General features: G+C 48.7%; 1 protein-coding gene across 1 annotated transcript in view; it reads left to right on the top strand.

The window, feature by feature from the left end:
• Window positions 1–16,717, top strand: part of UBC27 (ubiquitin-conjugating enzyme 27) — a 34,235-nt gene extending 17,518 nt beyond the window's left edge. The window contains exons 2-5 of the mRNA XM_086805057.1: window positions 14,920–14,968; window positions 15,150–15,309; window positions 16,114–16,203; window positions 16,362–16,717. Coding sequence (XP_086661183.1) covers window positions 14,920–14,968; window positions 15,150–15,309; window positions 16,114–16,203; window positions 16,362–16,469 — 407 coding nt within the window. The 3' untranslated portion in view covers window positions 16,470–16,717. The remainder of the gene's footprint in view (window positions 1–14,919; window positions 14,969–15,149; window positions 15,310–16,113; window positions 16,204–16,361) is intronic.
• Window positions 16,718–18,516: the final 1,799 nt, after the last annotated feature.

Raw genomic sequence — 18,516 nt, 5'->3', positions numbered from 1 at the left:
CCTTTTCAGGTTTTGGAAAAGATTGGTGAGGTAACCTATCGTTTGAAGTTACCAGATCACTGGAGGATTCACAATGCTTTTCACGTGAGTCTTCTTAGACCTTTCCGTGGGGATGTGCCTGAGGATGTATCAGATGAGGCTCAGCCGGAAGTTGAGGAACTTGATGAGGTTCTGATTCCAGAGCAGATACTGGCACATAAAGAAAGGAAGGTACGAGGTAAAGTTTCCCGTCGCTATCTTGTGAAGTTCAAGAACTATTCACCGATGGATGCGAAGTGGATGGAGGAAGGTGACTTAACAGATTCACCTCAGGTTTTGCAGCTTTATCTCGATGCCTTTGAGTTAGAGCCGACTCTTATTGTGGCTCATTCAGGTTCAGCAGAGCATGGGTCTGGAGCATTACCTGATGCTCGAGAGGGGGGTAGCACCTCCACTCCCTTGATACAGACACGCTCAGATGACATCTAGAGGTTGCTTGGTGCAGATTTTATCTCATCCGAAGGTACTGAGGCTGACAGTACATCTGTTTATGGGACTTCTATGATATATGTGTACTAGTCACATGGAGATTTTTCTGGATATGTATGGTTCACAGTGGTATACAACTTGGACTATTACTATGCCATTGATTTGCAGTGAATATTGATACATGTGTATGGCTCAGAGAGATTGGGACGCTGATCTTGCCATATTGTATATTTCACTTTCGATATTTTGATGCATCACCAGAATGCAATCGAGGACGCTTGCCATCTTTCAAGAGGGGGGTATGTCATGGCCCTGTGAAAATGGAGCAGGACAAGTGTGGGCATGGTGGTTGCAGGGTCAGAATATTTTATGATTCACATGGGGGGTGCCCGGACAGTGTTTAAGATGTGTGGACATCCCTAGGTGTGAAGGGGGAACATTAAAACATTAACTTTTAATGTTTATTGAAGTTTTGCCCCTAGGCCTTAGTGGCCCTAGGAACTTATTAAGTTGGGCCCTAGGAATTAACTTGGGAAGGAGGTTTTCTCTCTCTACACTCTCTCTCCTCCCTTTTTGGGGAGTCGTGTAGTAAAAGTGGAGCCTTCCTTCATGCGCTTGAGTTCCAACGTGGGAAAGCTGAAGAAGAGGAGAAGGCGGCTGTTTTGCTGCAGGGTGCTGCTGTTTTTCTGAAGGAACCAGCCGTACAGCACTGTACGGCCAGTACAGGACTCTCTCTCTCTCTCTCTCTTTCTCTTCTGCTGCTGTCGGCGCACAGGACAGCTACTGTTTGGGACTGCGCAGAAGGCCTGTGCAGGCTGCACAGCTTGCTTTTCAGCAAGTACAGTACTGTACGGCTGCCGTACAGTGTACGGACAGCCAGGTACAGCAAGTACAGTGCTGCAGGTGGTGCAGACAGGTGCTGGACAGGCCTGTGTACTCATATTCAGGCGACCAGAATCAGGACAGCAGGTTGTTTTTGCAAGTACAACGCCTGGCACGCATCCCGAGGCGGTACAATCAAGTACAGTGCTGATTTTCAGATCTGTACTTTCAAGGACAGCATAGGAGTGAGCATCAGGAGGAAGATACAGGCAAGTGCGAGCACATGTGTGAAGCAGGATTGTGGGTTCAAGTGCCTGCAGGCACAGATTGGTGCTGTTGCTTCCTCCAGAGTTGTTTCACGAGCTGAACTTGGTAAGCCTTGACTCTGTTCATCCATCTCTCTTTCTATTGCTTGATGTCTGCTACAGGTATGTGTTATCTGGCTCCTTGTGAGAGGAGGAGTATAGCAGATTGACAAGAGATTAAGACAGGGATTGAACAGCACATGTATGTTGAGCTGAGAATATGTATCATGCTTATGAGTTATGCCAGATGTATGCCCATGGCTGGCTTGCTTTGTGAACTTGGCTGATCAGAGGGAGGCACAGTGTGTTGCTTGAAGACACAGATCTGTGTGCATACACCCTCTGTGCTGAGAAGGATTTGTGGGCAGTCAGATTGGACTACAGGTGTAAACTCTTGGCTGGTTTTTGTGTTGTACTCAGCCATACATATTATTTTAATGGAATAAAGAAATACCGCAAGGGGCGCCAAGCTTTGGGGCCAACAGGTGTCGTTGTGTATTCAGATTTGGGCACTCTAGCTCCAATCTGTGTTTGGTTTTTCATCTAGACTACAAGTGGACAGGTGTTAGCTCTTACCGCACTCTGGTTTTCTATCAGAGGCCGGTTTCAGCAGCCATGGTTGCTGCGTTTATCTGAACTGAACTTGCTGGTAGCTCTACATTCACCTGGGGGCTTCATCTGTTGGACCCGAAGGTACCTTCTCTTCAGTGTTTTTCCTCATAGGAGGTGTGGACACTGGTTGACTTGAATTTTCAGGTTTGTAGTCCTTGTTTGGCTGCCTACTTTTGGGCATATATATAGCTGGCTTGCCTCCCTCATTTCTCACTGTTTGCTTAGCATTATTTGCTGCAGTCCCTCACATACGAGGTTTCTCCCCTCTTGCTCGGGACATGTATTCCTTTGGATGATGATATTGAGAGCAGGTTCTCACCTGTGTTTCCTCTCCATCTCTCTCTCTCTCTCTCTCTCTCTCTCTCTCTCTCTCTCTCCCCCCCCTATGTTTCCACTTTCCCTTCTTCCGCTGCACATTCTATCACAAAAGGTGCCCATAACAAATTCGCAACAGGTATAGTAGGTACAACAGGTACAGAAGGTGCCCAATAGCAAGTACCGGTAGATATAGAAGGTGCCCATAGTAAGTACATAGTAGATACAATTGGAGCAACAGGAGGCAGCACAACACAAGAGGTACAATCGGGTATTGTTGATACAGTAGGTGCTGTAGTCGGTACGGTAGGGGGTTGTAGCAGATACAATAGGTACAATAGGCAATTGCAAGAGATACAATAGGTACGGCAACATGGGAAAATCTTGTGAGAGAGTCTACTTGCATAAAGATAGCAAGGAAGAGATGCGCCAGTTGTAATAATATGAGATAAAAGAAAGAGAGCTAAGTAGTCGTGGGAGAGGCTGGCGGAAGGGCCCCCTTTAATGAAGGTGGGTACCTCTAAAAGGTGCTCCCTTATTAAAGAGTACCACACATGGGTTTTAAAGGGTGCCCAAGGAGTGGACTCGGTAGGCAAAGGGCTGAAGGTGCTCACCAAATGATGAAGAAACGATGATAAAAAGTGAGGAAGAGGGCAACATATATATCCACTCCATATGAGCTGGCCGATTGCCTTCTAAACTCCTACATGACTTGAAAATAGGCATAAAAGCCATAAAAAGGGTGGGCAACCTACATCTAAGGCCCATAAAAATAGGGAAAAATATGGAAAAAAATGAGGGAAAATATGGGGGGCGTTGAAAAATCTCCAATCCAAGAAAGAAGTGAAGCAATCCAAGATCTGTCATCTTAAATTCCTTACTAAGGGCAGCCCTTTTCTGAGCAATGTGTGCTGTGGCTACCTGTGATGATAAAGTCGTCCACATAGAGAATGATAAGAGCATACAACCCTTTCTCGGGAAAGATGTAGAGATACCAAGCCCCGGGAGCTTGTTTCAAGCTATACAAGGTCTTTTTCAGCATGTAGACCATACCTTTTCAGCAATAGAGTCAAGCTCTGCTTCCATGGCTTACTTCCAAGTCGGTTTGGAAAGCGCCTTCCCAATATGAGTAGGTTCCGAGTCCTTTTGGATGCGTGACATCAGTGCATGATTGACACACAGGTTCTCGTGAGATGACGTCGTGGTACGCAACTATTGCGATCGATGGGGACCCCCCGCTGTAGGTGAAGGCAAATGTGTTACGTCTGAGTCTCGCAATGTTTGGTACAACCAATTGGGAATACAAGATCCCCCCTTAAAAAGTCGAACCCTGCCCTTGAGGTGTAGCCTGATGTGGAGCATCCACTAAATCTCCTCCTCTTAATCAATGTCGGATGATTCCTCCGCCTGATGTGCTCAAGGACATGTCAGGTCAAGTTGAGGAAGAGGAACAGGTGGATCCAGCAAGGAACCAAGGAGAGGTTGAGTCAAATCAGCCCTTGAAGATGAAGAAGCCCCCTTTGCAATGGAAGATGAAGTCCCATCAACCACCACATCTTTGCTAACGATGCTCTTCGAGGTTACAGGATTGTAGAGCTGACAACCTTTGGATTTTGAGTTGTAACCGACCAAAATATGGTGCTTGGACTTAGCCTCTAGCTTCTCCTTGTCACCATCAGGTACATGAACAAATGCATCTGATCCAAAAACCTGAAAGTGTGAAACCGAGTTTTTCTTCCTAGGTAGGCCTAAAAGGGGGTTTGCCTTGGAACAACAGTAGTAGGGGACCGATTGAGAATGTAAATAATAGTAGTAATTGCCTCCGCCCAAAGCTTTTGAGGAAGTCTCCGATGTTCCAACATTGTTTGAGCCATCTCAATCACAATTTGGTTCTTTCGCTCCACCACGCTGTTCTTTGAAGGAGTACTTGATACTTGTGTTGGGAAACTCCCGTTGCCATGTAGCTCACAATACTAGTTAAATTGTCAAGTAAACTCGCCTTCTTTGTCGGCTCGTAATGTCAAGACAGAGTGTCCCGACTGTTTCTCCACCAAGCTTCTCCATGTTTGGAATTTGTCGATAGTTTCATCTTTGGATTTAAGAAAATAGGCCGAGGTATACGTGCAAAATCATCAACCAAAAGAAAAACATAACCCGTATAACCAAGAGACGGAGTGCACATGGGGCTGCATAAATCCGCATGAACCAACTCCAGAGGTGCCGTAGCTGCCGTGTAGCCTTCTTTGGAAAGTATCATTCCGCACATTCGTTCCTGCACCACTACAAAGGGTGCTCGGGATACCTAGGCGGCAGCGTATTTAGGTCGCAATGAGGCTCGTGTAGCTTACCTTCGGAGCAAGCTTGAGACTGACCGCATGCTTGAAGGTGACTCTATCGATCAGTAGCTTACGCATGTGAAAGACCTACGAGAGCAGCTCATTAACATTGATGAGGTCTTGACATATGGCTATCTTGTTCAGACAGTTTTGTGTAATTTGCCTGATTCTTATCAGACATTTGGCACCACTCTACGGTTGTTGGCTGGCAATGCACCTAATGCGGTCACTTTTGACAACCTTGTGACTCTCTTGCTCAATGAAGAGCAATCTCGTTCCAATAGGAACAACATGATGTCTGCTGAGTCAGCAATGGCTGCTCCCTTTTGTAGGAATCAATCTGGGCCTAAACCTGGCCCATTGGATCCTCCCAAGACAAATGACAAGCCTGAAAAGAAAAAGCGCTGTAATTAGTGCAAGAAAACAGGGCACACCATAAAGGAATGCAGGAAGCGTATTGAGAGTGAAAAAAAGAAGAAGCTGGCATCTTCTTCCACAGGTGCAGATCAGGCCAATTTGGCTACACACGTATCAGCCTTGACCCTTACATCTTCATCACCTGCAGAGATGTCTTCTGATGCCGTTGCTTTTGATGACTATGCTCTATAGTCTGTACTCCTTGGTATGCATTGTCTGGCAGATGCATTTCAGGGGGGGATTTTACTTGCCCACATGCAGTTGGTGATGCCTCATGGTCACTTATGCTTGTTGACCCTTATGCTTGTCTATGCTAGACTCTTTCTCTTATGTGATGTCTACTGGAGGTGCCTTTTATGCTGTTTTTCCTTGCAGTGGGATTGTTTCTACAGTGTTGACATTGTCACTTTCTCACATGTGATGTTTACTGGGAGTGCCTTTTACACACTTGGCCAGTGTTGGCTTGCTCTCATGGTTTTGACATGTCACATGTATATTATTCATTGTGGGATTATGCATCTTTACACTTGCCATACATGCCACTGATCATGGCATCGCTGAGAGTTTACCCATCCTCTCATAGCATTGGCTGATGGCCGCCCAAGCCCCCACTTTTTCTTCCGCTTTTCAGCTTTTACCATTGCTGAATTTTTACTTATATCAGCCCTACCATAGCTGATTTTTCCTCATTGGATCCTCCATTGATTAGTTTTTCTCTTGCAGCTTACATTGCATGTCTCACAGGCATGACTTCTGGATCCTATTGCCTTTACATGTGTGTATATCTACTACCACTTCTTATGCTTATCACTGGTGCAGTTGGAGAGCTATGCTTTGCTCTCTTGTTGTCATTGATGTGGATTACATGCAGTTCAGCTTGGCACTTGGATGATGGCTTTGATTGATCGCTATAAGGCTCGTTTAGTCGCCAAAGGTTGTGCCCAGTGAGAGGGCATTGACTATGAGGAGACTTTTGCGCCTACTTCACGTATGACTACCATACGCACTGCACAAAGGTTGGAATGTGCATCAGTTGGATGTCAAAATTGCTTTTTTGAATGGTGATTTGTAGGAGGAGGTATATGTATCGCAGCCTCATGGCTTTGCAGAGTATAAAGTATGCAGATTGTGTAAAGCACTTTATGGTCTTAAACATGCCCCTTGTTCTTGGTATCAAAAGATTTATGCGTACTTGATCTCTCATATTTTTCAGAATAGTCCTACTGAGAGTACCCTCTATGTTTGCAGACAAGGGTATGATTTCATAGTCCTACACCTTTATGTGGATGATTTACTCGTGACTCGCCGTGATGAGGGACATATTTCAGCTTTTATGGTTGAATTACAGCATGTATTTGATGTTACAAACATGGGGTTTTTGCATTACTATTTGGTTATTCAGTTTATATCAGTTGAGGAGGGCATCATGCTATCTCAGCGCAGATACATCGAGTAGCTCTTAGAAAGGTTCAGCCACTATCGGCTACTACTTGCTGCTGAGCCATGAAATGCATGAATATCCAAGAAGGAAACAATTACCACTGCTTGACACCCTAGTGTCATAACATCCTACCTAGTCACTATGAGTGTAGGCGGTCAAGCATAAAGAAGACGCATTGCCATGAAACAATGCAAAGTCCTGAGTGCCTTTAAGGTAACTAAAGACACACTTCACTGCTTGCATTGCCAAGTGCCCAAGGCAATGCATAAATTTGCTGAATTGTGACACTGCATACTGAATATCAAGACGGGTAGGAGGAGATGCTCGCTGAAGCTCATGCTCTCCCCCCCCCCTGCTCGCGCTGACTGCACGCCCTCCCCCCATTCCCGCCCTCGCGTCTGCTCCCCCCCCCCCCTCGCCTGCCCTCACGTTTGCCCCCCTCCCCCGCCTAGCTGTCCTGCGCGCCCCAGCGTTGTAGCGCCTGCCGTCCCCTGCCCCTGCTCCTCTCCTTCGCGCCCTCCCTCCCTTCTTCAGCGCCCCGCCCCCCCTTTTGCCAGCCGTCGCCCTATCTCCCCCCCCCCCCCCCCACCCTCTTTTTCACGCTGCTTCCGCCTCCCTCCTGGGGTTTTTTGTCTTCGCCGCCTTACCCCCCCCTCCCCTTTTTTCTGTTTTTTTCCGTACCCTGGGGTTTTCTTTTTGCCTTCCGCCTTCCCCCTCCGTCCTTTGTGTGCAGCTCGGTTCTTGCAGGACTCTCCGCATTCGCTCCGCCTTCGACATAGGTTCAGACACTGATGGAGGCTCCTCTCGCCCCACCTCAGAGGGACTCTCCCGCAGCCCCCTCGCCCGCCCCCGAGGATACCCCCATTAGGCTTTCTCTTTCGCCAAAAGAGGAAGCGAGCCTCGCCGCAGAGGTGGAACTCCTCCAGGCACATTCCACCATCTGCCGTATAGTTGGCTCTCGCCCCAGCAGAGGGGAGATCCGGGATCTTCTCCAGGCCCGCCTTCTTGCAAATGTGGGCAAGATCCTGGACGTTCAGCTACTGGGCCGTGGACGCTACCAGATCGAGTTCCAGACAGCCCAGAGCGTGGCCAAGGTCCTAGCCATGAGTCCCCTTGACGTCAGGGGTGCTCGGGCATTCTTCAGACCTTGGCAGCATGGCTTTGACCCAGCAGCGGCCGAGCAGGGAGAGCGCCTTTTCCATGTTACAGTTTGCTTCCCTGGACTCCGCCGTGAGTACCTTCTGCTCCTTTCTAGGCTAGGAGCATTGGTGGGTTCGGTGCTAGAGACTGGCCCCACAGCAGCTTCAGTGGTGGCCAGAGCAGCTTCAGTGGTGGCTAGAGCAGCTGGGCTATCTTCGGTCAGAGTTTTGGTTCTTGACATCTCCTCCCTTCCGAAGGTCATTCAGCTACTTAGGATAGGGGGGGATGGATTGATCAGAGAGAGGAGTTCTCGGGGCTCCCGAACCAGTGCTTTATTTGCAGGTAGGTCGGCCATCTGGCCAAGGCCTGCCCTCGCAGGAGACCCCGACCTTCACCGCAGCAGCAGACCCCTGATGGCCCGCCCACAGATGCGGCTCGGCAGGCAATCTCCGGGACACCTGCTCAGCCCACAGAGACCTCGGAGTGGCAGCCTGGACAGGGGCGCCGCCGAGGGAGACAACCACAGCAGCACGCCCGGAGACCGATGCAGCAGCAGCCATAGTCTCAGCATCACTGGGTTCCCGTGAGGAATAGCTTTGCTCCCCTCCAGGAGGAGACCCCTTCGCCGATTGAGGACCAGGAGATGCCAGCACTCCCTCCTTCACCCCCCCTCCCTCGTCCCCCCCTCCCGCCTCGCTTCCACCTTCGCCTCCTCCCGTCCCCGCTCCGGTTTCGGCAGCGGCTCCTTCTCCACCCCCTCCTCCCTCCCCCCCGCCCGCCTCAACTACCCGGGAGGCCCTGGCAATCCCTTGGCGTTCACCTGCAGTCCGGAGGGCTCTGAGCACCGCAGAGGAGACTTACCATGCCGATTCGAGCTTCACGGATATCATCTATCCGCAGTCGGCTGAGTCGTCTCGGCACTAGACAGCGCTCGGAGGCTTTTGATTACTCCTTCACATGGCTTTTTGGAGCAGAGGGTCCCCATGAGCCAGCACCCATCAGAGTTCATGTAGTGATACCTCCGGCCCGCGGGGAGGAGGCACTTGATTCAGCGGTGGCCTTCTCGTTCCCTCTCTGTGGCCCATGCGACCGGGAGTGGACTCTGGAGCTCGCTCTTAGCACTTTGAAGACTCAGGCAATTGAGTTTTCTCACCATGTGAGCGATCTGGAGGTGACAGATGTGATAGGCCGACTATGGGAGTTGGCTCATTTTTTCTTGGATCCGGGGAGTGTGGATGCCTCAGGGATTCGTCATTTGGTCGTTCGCATAGTGGCAGACTTAGCACGCGACCCTGGATATGTATGCATACACGAGGTTGCTCTGTCTGAGCGGGAGGCAGTCGCCATGGGACACAGCCACTGGCGCCTGATCCGTGATTCTTGCAGCACACCGGGTGGGCAGATTCGTAGCCGCTCGGATGGGGACTATTCTCCATCCAAGCCGCTTGCGAAGGCCCGCCGTACGGCTGAGACAACATCCACCTCAGTAGGTCATCCATGAGGATCATCTCATGGAATGTACAGGGCCTTGGCGGAGCACATTATATACGTTATCGTGGTTGCTTGAGGCAGGAGCTTCAGAGATGCCTGGTTGGGGGCAGTATTGATATTTTGATGATGCAGGAGCACCACTTGGGTGAGAGCAGGATCCGGATATATGGTTCGGTGATGCCTGGTAGATGGGACACCTTTTGGTCTACAGGGTTTGGCCCTTTGGGTGGACAGGGAGGAGTATGTATGGTCATTGCAGATGTATGGCGGCAGGCCATTGTGGATGGTGGGATCACTGTGCCTGGTAGAGCACAATATGTCATTCTGAGGACGCATGATGAGCTCTTGGGCGTGCTCAACGTCTATGCGCCCAACCATGCTAGTGCCAGAGCAGAGTTCTGGACCCAGGGTACGGATGCATTGCCAGAGGCCGCACATTGGTGTGTCGGGGGAGACTTCAACATGCTTGAGGACCTGGCCGATAGGGTGGGAGGCAGTCATGTTACAGTGCACGGCACGGAGCTTGCAGCTTGGGAGCGATTTTGCATGTCACTGAGGATCACTGATGCATGGCAGCATGGGGCCTTCTCCCGGTCTCAGGACAGTCTTAGTTTCTCTCGGTCGGATCGCCGGCAGGGAGGGACTAATCTATCACAGATTGATCGCTTCTATGTGGGCGACTGGTTAGGGGAGCGAGGGGGCTCCGTTGGCATTCTCGCTGGCACCTCTTTTTCAGACCATGCGCCTGTTATTTTGACATTTGAGGAGAGGACACGGGAGACCAGCTTGCAGTTGAAGATCCCAGAGAGGGTACTTACAGATCCTAGTCTCGTTGCGGACATTGAGAGGATCTGGCATGATAGTCAGAGCTCTGACCAGGATGCAGCAGGCCAGTGTGCCCAGGGACTCATCGAACTTAGCTCTTTTCTGCACGCTGCAGCCTTGACATGGCTGGGAGAGACTCGCGAGCGGGAGCATCGGCTGAGACGCAGCCTTGCTTCGCTTCAGCGCCTTCAGGAGCAGCAGCCTGCATGTGAGTGGGTGGCGTCCCAGCTGATCCAGGCACGCCAGGAGGTTAGAGAGGCAGAGGAGCAGAGACATGAGTTTTACTATCGTCGCCAGGCCTCTCAGTGGACGCAGCTTGGTGATAGAGTGACTGGGGAGTTTTTTGAGATTACTGGACCCCGCCATGCTTGAGCAAGAGTCCGTCAGCTTGGGAGGCCGGACGGATCGGTAGCTACTGAGCCCGGGGAGATCAGAGCCATTGCCACTGGGTTCTACAGAGACCTGCTTTCAGCGGAGCCAGCCACTGAGGCTCGGGATGCTTGCAGACAGACTGTGGGGGCCCACGTGGAGAGGAGGGTCACAAATCGTATGCGTACAGTTCTGGGTGAGCCTCTTTCAAAGGTTGAGCTTGCTGAGGCCTTGAGGGTCCCTCCGCGCCATAGTTGCCCAGGGGAGGACGGATTGACGCCTGCCTTTTTTATGCGCTTTTGGGACCTTTTGGGGCCAGGTCTCCGCAGGGGCTTTCAGTATGTTTTGGACACTGGGGTGATGCCACAGAGCTTTTCAGAGGGCTTGATCTTTCTTATCCCCAAGGGGAAGGGAGTATCAGATGATATTCGGCATTGGAGACCTATTACGATCCTCAATACTGTCTACAAGGTCTTAGCAAAGGCCTTGAGTTTGAGGATCCAGTCCCTCCTGGGGAAGTTGATTCATGCTACCCAGACAGGATTCGTCAAGGAGCGTAGTATCCTTGACAACATTTTCACCTTCTGGGAGGCGACGGCCCGAGCTAGATTTCTTGGTGAGGACTTGGTCGTGATGCTTCTCGATTTTGAGAAGGCGTACGATAGAGTCGATTGGGGTTTCTTAGAGGGCACTATGCTTCGCCTGGGCTTTGAGCCAGGTTGGATTAGAGGGGTGGCGGCTCTGTATTCCATAGCTCGTAGCCAGGTGTTGATTGCAGGAGGACGGGGGCCGAGTTTTGAGCTGACCGGATCAGTCCATCAGGGGTGTTCTCTCGCCCCGTTTCTTTTTTCTCTTCTTTGCTAAGGCTATGAGCATGTATTTGACGGCTGAGGAGGTTGGTTTGAGAGGACTCGAGCTCCCAGTCCGGGGGGAGGACCTGCTCGATGCTAAGTTTGCTGATGACACGGGCTTATTTTTGCATGGCCAGGAGGCCAATCTTCTTCGGGCAGAGCAGTAGCTCCAGGTTTTTAGTGCAGCTTCGGGAGCATTGATCAATTGGCGCACGACAGTGGCCTTTTGGATTAGTAGCGCTCCCACTCCGGCATGGAGCCCAGACCCGGGTTTTAGATGGATTCCTCCTGGCACAGCAGTGCGATATTTGGGATGCCAGATTGGACTAGATTTGTCACGTGAGCAGCAGATTGCTCCGCTTCTTCTGAGCATTCGGAAGAAGCTTTTGTATTGGAGTACAGCTCGGCTATCCTTGGCTGGGAGGGTGGTGGTGGCAAATCAGGTGCTTTTAGCGACCATGTGGTACATTACGTCTTGTTGGATCTTCTTGAGCTCTTGCATCAGCCAGGTACAGAGGCTGATCAGGAACTTTCTTTGGTCTGGGCGGATGGTCAGCCAGCCCGGGCAAAGGTTGCTTGGGCAGTTATTACACTTCCGCTGGCCCAGGGAGGCTTGGGCATTATAGATCCAGTCGATCAGAGTAGAGCCTTATTGGGGAAGCTTATTGTTCGGGGGCTGCTTCCAGGCGCTGAGCCTTGTAAAGAGCTTCTTTTGCAGCAGCTGCAGGCTCGGGCTCCCCCAGCAGGGGGCACTTGGGCACCAGAGATACGATGGATCTTCATAGAGATGAGGAGGACAGGCCTCAGTAGAGGATGGGAGGACAGATTTGCCTTGAGCATCCTGAGAGCTTGGGAGCTATTGAGACCGGGGCTCTCTCAGAAACCTCCTCCTTGTGTTGAGAAGTGGGCCAGACAGCCGCTCATCTGGAGCCCAGCGGTTCGCACAGAGCAGGGTTATATGCTGGGTTCTCGGCCTCGTCTAGCTTGGGGACCTTTGGCGGCAGGCCCATCACGTAGTTTTGGAGACTGGCAGGCCTTCTGCAGTCTCCCAGAGGAGATCCAGGTGGAGATGCTGAGTCACTTCAGAGGGGGGTTGATTATGAGGGATGACATTCAGGAGACACTCACAGAGGAGTGGTTCACGCCTCTCGAGCTAGTGGCCCCACGATGGATGGGAGCCTTTACACAGTTGGAGATCCTGATTGCCGTCAGAGCTTGCACTGAGGATGTCAGATGCCTCTACTATGAGATTCAGGATGAGGGCAGACTTCAGAGAGTGGAGGTGGAGTCGCCTTTGGTTGCAGAGTGCATCTTTCAGAGGATTCGGGTAGTGGCCGCCGCTTCTCGGAAGTGGCATATTGACCCAGACCCTGCAGATGTGCTCCCTGATTGGCGCATATGGGCATATGCAGCGCGCCCCTTGGCCCGGCTCCAGTGGGACCTTGGTGAGTACGAGTGGCATGATCCTTATGCATCCCTTGAGGCCACAGAGATCACCTTTTTCGAGTATACTGTTCGGTTGGGGCGACATATTTTGACGGCGAGGAGGATGGTCTCTCCAGCTGCATCGGGGCACTGGCGGCTACAGGGACTCTCACAGGAGTTCCTGGAGGATTTTTGGACCCGGCTCTGGGCTAGTCGACAGGCCCGCAGGATCTCGACTTTCCAGTGGCTGGTCGCCCACAGGGGCTCAGCAGTTGGCACCTGGCTTGTCTACAGCGGTCTTCCGGCGGCCTGCGTCCGATGCGGCCACCCTATGGAGACAGAGACATTGCCTATGGGACTGCCCTCAGGTGCAGCAGATTTGGTTGCAGATGCTGCGTATTCTGGCCTCCCCCTCTCCAAAGGGTATGTATACATGGGGTGCCGCTGCTTGGTCGACTTCGCCAGGGCCTGCTATGGGCTATGAGACGGAGCAGGACAGCCAGGCCATCAGATTCATTAGGGGCCAGCCTCGCCTTGTTCCTTCACCGGATTTCTCGTCCGCCAGCTGGACACAGGAGAGGGATCTACGATGGGAGCTCCTCAGCAGCCTCACCATCTGGTTCACCTGGAGGGCCCGGTGTTTCAGGGCTTTTGAGGGGAGATTGGAGCCACCAGCAGAGACTGTTCGGGGGATTTGGCAGGAGTTGATCCACACCCTGCGAGGACAGTATGACCGCATCCGGGGCGACTCGTATGAGGCGATCTTGCGGCGCCAGGCTTTTCACACCACTTGGTGCAGCGGCCTCTTCTATACCCTACACGCGGGGTTCCCCGTTTGGCACTACAGGCCACCTGTTTGGCTTTCCCCCCCTCCTATTGTATGATATAGCCCCTCGGCTTCTTTGTACTGATACTTGTACTTTTCAGCACCTAGGGAGAGTCTCCTTGGTTGCCTTGTTTTGTTCTCTGCTCTGTTTTTCTTGTGAGCAGGAGAGGATCTTTTGTAGCCCTACGGGCGTTTTTATATAACTAATGAAAGGATCTTTTCTCGGAAAAAAAATAAAATATCAAGATGGGTAGTGCATAGGCAAATAAGATTGTTAGGGAGAGGTTGCATGCAAGAGAGATAGCCTTGACTTACATGCCTACACAGGCCAATGTTGCAAATGGGTTTACCAAGTCCCTTTCCATGGAGAAGTTTGAAGCTTTTCGCAAAGCTATAGGCTTACTACCATTTTCAGGGTGATCTGTCACACACCGTGTACGTTCACACCATTCACTTCAGGGGGGTTTGTTAGCCTTTGGCCTCTAGGAAGTCCTGGTGTGAATAGTCTTACACATGGACACTTTTTACCTTGTGCTGGCAGGGGTTTTTTCCCGTGTGAACACACTCTTGTGTGTTGGGCTTTTTAGCCTTGGCACTAGTGTACTTCAGCACACTCACTTGTACTCACTCATTATTCTATTACTTGAGTTTTTCCAGCACACCCTCATCTTGCACTCTGTGTTCTCTACGTGTGTGTGGTTGTGCACCTATTTGGGACTAAGGCCAGTCACCGCCGCGCCGGGGGGGGTGGGGGGTGGGGGGTGGGGGCGCTGGGGATTCTTCCTCAATCATCATGGAGGTGTTGACACAAGCTGTCCTTGATTTGGAACTTTTTGGCTGATAAACCAGTTCATTTACCAGCATGGTGAACTTGTAGGCAATGGCATGCTGGATCTCTGGTGTTGGGGTTGCCTGCAACATTTAGCTTTGAATGTTTGTTGATTCTTTAGTGGCCTCTTCTCACTGTCCGGACTCCCTGAAAATTTTATACCTTGAAAATCCCCATCTACATTTGGGACCACTTTCTTGCTGAATTTTAATCCTCTTCCATTTTAGGTGTATATGCAAACTTGGCTAGATCTTGAGTTTGTTGACGACATGCTTCACCTTCTAGTTGAATGTTGCGTCTTCTTCCCATTGCGCTGATTGATCTTCTTACAACCATGTGTTCTGATTGTAGGCCTTCTTGATTTTTTGCCTTATTATGAGAGAGAGAGAGAGAGAGAGAGAGAGAGAGAGAGATTTTTATTGTTTTTTCTTCTTCTGTACCTTGCAGCTGCGTATCCATTTGAACCACCAAAGATGCAGTTCATTACAAAAGTTTGGTGGGCTGTTCAACAAAAAAATTGAATTGTTTTGACATTCCTTTATGAGGGCTATGAATTAAGTTGATAAAATTCCTGGATATCCATGCAATTGCATATGCATCAGCTTGTCTAAAATAGATCTGGAAGACTTTTGTGCTTTTCACGTAGTTATTGAAAGGATTATGTTGGGAAAATGCAGGCATCCGAATATAAGCAGTCAAAATGGGGCAATATGTTTGGACATTCTTAAGGATCAGTGGAGTCCTGCCCTTACCTTAAAGACAGCATTGCTTTCTCTCCAAGCGTTACTCTCTGCACCAGAACCAGGGGATCCCCAAGATGCTGTGGTTGCTGAGCAAGTGAGGATTCTGAGTTGGTGCATTCAAATCTTATATATAACATTATTCTGTGCCTCCGAAATGGTGCAGTAGCCCATATGGCTACATCTCCAAGTAAAGCTGATGTAAATATCATCCCAGATATCTGTGTTGAGCCTTAACCCTTAAGAGACCTGATTCAGATTTGTGTCCATACTTCTTGGTCCCCATCATATCCAACCTCTGTCCGTGATGCCTCCTTCCAAGGGTCAAAATCGTCCCCCTTTCCCCTCAATAACCTCTGAGAAAGATTTGTAAGGTCTGTTATTAATCTCTCTAATTGGTTGTCTACGTGTACCATTATCATTAAGGGCATCCGCAGCTTCTTGAATGAGTCTCATGTTGGTGTGGTAAATTATGCTTTAACAGGCAGCACAAACACACCTGTGAAACTATCCACGTGAAAGCCCCCTTCAGCAGGCTACTCTTATGGCTGAGTTATTGGAGACATTGGCTCTTGCTAGCCCTGTGACATTCTGCCAAAAGTGCAAGTTGCCCTATCTAGAATTGGAACCCCCCTTTTACTCACAAGTCTAATCTCTATTGCCCATTTTTAGCCTATCCATGCCCTTGTCATACTCCTTTATTTATTATCTTAATGCCTAGTCTAGCTTGTGTGTAGGATAATCCAACCCTAAAGTATATCCAACTACAGTTATTTGTAAATCTTGAGAGGCTGTATTGAGAGCTGACCTCAGATTAATGTCTAACCAGATCAGGTTAGGGATGTAGTTAAGCTAGTCCAGCCGGCTGATACGAGTTTTAAACTATTTTTGTTTACTGCAGTACTTGAAGCAGAATTCAACATTTGTGGCAACAGCACGCTATTGGACCGAGTCTTTTGCCAAGCGAGCATCTGTTGGATTGCAGGAAAAGGTTTGGCTTACATTGTGGTTTTAGATTCTCATGGCATGTACATCCATTACTTTTGCTTGGAGGTGGATCGAGTTCTTCATGTACAGTTGTATGCTCAACGACTCGTTTGGGTCTTGCATATATGAATTCATCCCTGGTTTGTCTTGTCTTAAAAACAGGTCACCAAATTTGTTGAGATGGGGTTTTCTGAAGATGCAGCAAGGGCTGCCCTTACGAGTGTTAGTGGAGATGAAAATGCAGCGCTTGAGAAGCTTTTTAGTGGCTAGTGGCAGCATTACCAGATAAGATGTGATATTGCATTATTGTGGTTTAAATGTTGAGAGTTGAGTCTACATCCTGTGCTGAATGAGTGAGCATCAGTTTCAGGGCTTATTCTGCCAGTAGAATATTGTGTACCATCTATGCTTTCGCATTGGCCTCCTAAAAGCTTTTACAAGAGCTTTCATTGTCAGCAATTATAAGGGTTTACTCTATAAGCATTTTTGGCAGCAGATACGAAGCTGCATGCATGTTTCATTGGCCTCCTAAAAGCTTTTACAAGAGTTTTCAGTGTCAGCAATTATAAGGATTTACTCTCTAAGCATTTTTGGCAACAGATACTATGATTACAAAGCTGCATGCATGTTTCATTGAGCTTACATGTTTTGAGTTGCAAGACCCTACTCTCTAAGCTTATTCATAGGGATTTAGCATGTAAGCATTTACATCAGCGGATACAGGAGTCATTAGGGAAAAAAAAGGTGCATGGGGTATAGTATGGATCAAACATGATTTGAAACAGCAGTAATCTGGCTACAGTGGTCACAACTGCTCCCAGTTAAGAAAAGGCCATGCATCTGCTGCTGCTGTTGTATCGCTGGTAGTAACCACAGCTAATAATTTACATAGAGCATCTGGAATGAATGCCTTTGGTGTACATGTGTTTTAATTCTATTTAGAGAACGGAAGAGGAAAAAAAACAGGAAAGATTGCAAATGGCATATCAGAAGTTAGAGCAATTTACGACATTGTACTCGACATTGTACTGAAGGTATTTTTTGTTTCTGTCCAAAGAACTAGTCTGTCTAGGTACTCCCTCTCTAGAGCCCCCTATTGTGTCCATGAAGCCATCTCTTGAATCTCCTTATCAATTGCTTAAGTTTATGCAGAAATTCATGTGGATGGATATCACTAAAGGAAGAGAAAATTCCAAGATGAGACATCTCCCTTAATTTCTATAGATAAGAGCGTTCAGTAGGCCATGAATGTAGTGATGATGTATTTGATGCTTTTGGATGAAAGTCTACGCTCTGATGTGGAGGTTCTTAGGAGGATTTGCTAAACATGACATACACAAGGTTTGCCAGAAGTTTTTTTAGGAGTGGTACAATGTTTTAAGCATGAAAGTGTATGGAAATAGGACCTCACTCCATTGATTCCAGAGAACTAGTAGGCCATTTTAAATAAGCATAAAAAAGATATCTTTTTTATGATTTTGAGTTTAGGTGCCGGTGTTTGCTAGAAGGATTTGTTGACGTATCTACAATACGTATGATGTGCACAAGGTCATAAGAAGTTGTAATAATGTGATTTAAGTATGAAAGTGTGTGTGTGGACATAACAGGACCATCATTGATTGGGAGTTGACAAAGTGTGCAAGGCATGGAAGTGTGGATGAAGAGGAAGCTTGCAGCTCACTGGACTATGAGAGGAAGCAATTAACACATATGCAAATTGAATAATGAGGATGTGCATGCTATGCACCCTCACTAGACTAGGAGAGGAAGCACTTGACAACTATGTAAATTGAATAATGAGGACCCAAAATGTTATCTGAGATAGATTTTTGAAAGAGGAGCATAGAGGCCAGAGGTTGGGTGGCAATGCCATTTTTAATGGGGGGCTACAACGATATGGTACTAAGATCATAGAAGAATGCAAATGGACAAGTTGAAGATATAATGTGAATGGTAACATAGCTCTTAAGAGGTACAAGCTTTTGCAAACATAAGGTAGAAGTGCTTAAAATAAAGAGCCATTGCCTGTGTAAGAGAAGCTAACCAACATGTATTAACACTAGACGGAATAGTGAGTTGCATAAGTTTTGCATGTTTTTTCTTTGTAGTACTTTGTAGAATATCATTGAAAGGAGAAAGTACGTGAAATTTTACAGTTTGAGCATTACACCTCTTGTCAACTACTTGATCTTGCACAACCATGGTGGCCTCTACTTATATTGAAGATGGTCCTTGATAGATGATTGTCTGTACTTTGTTTGTCATTGTGTGATGTAGTTCATCCACAAGTGAGTCACAAGCTTGAACAATTGGACTC

Source organism: Cibotium barometz, chromosome 1, assembly GCF_041138505.1.
Source record: "Cibotium barometz isolate CiBa-2024 chromosome 1, ASM4113850v1, whole genome shotgun sequence".
Classification (NCBI taxonomy): domain Eukaryota; kingdom Viridiplantae; phylum Streptophyta; class Polypodiopsida; order Cyatheales; family Cibotiaceae; genus Cibotium; species Cibotium barometz.
Note: the sequence above shows the minus strand (reverse complement) of the source record. Positions and strands in the feature narration are given on the sequence as shown.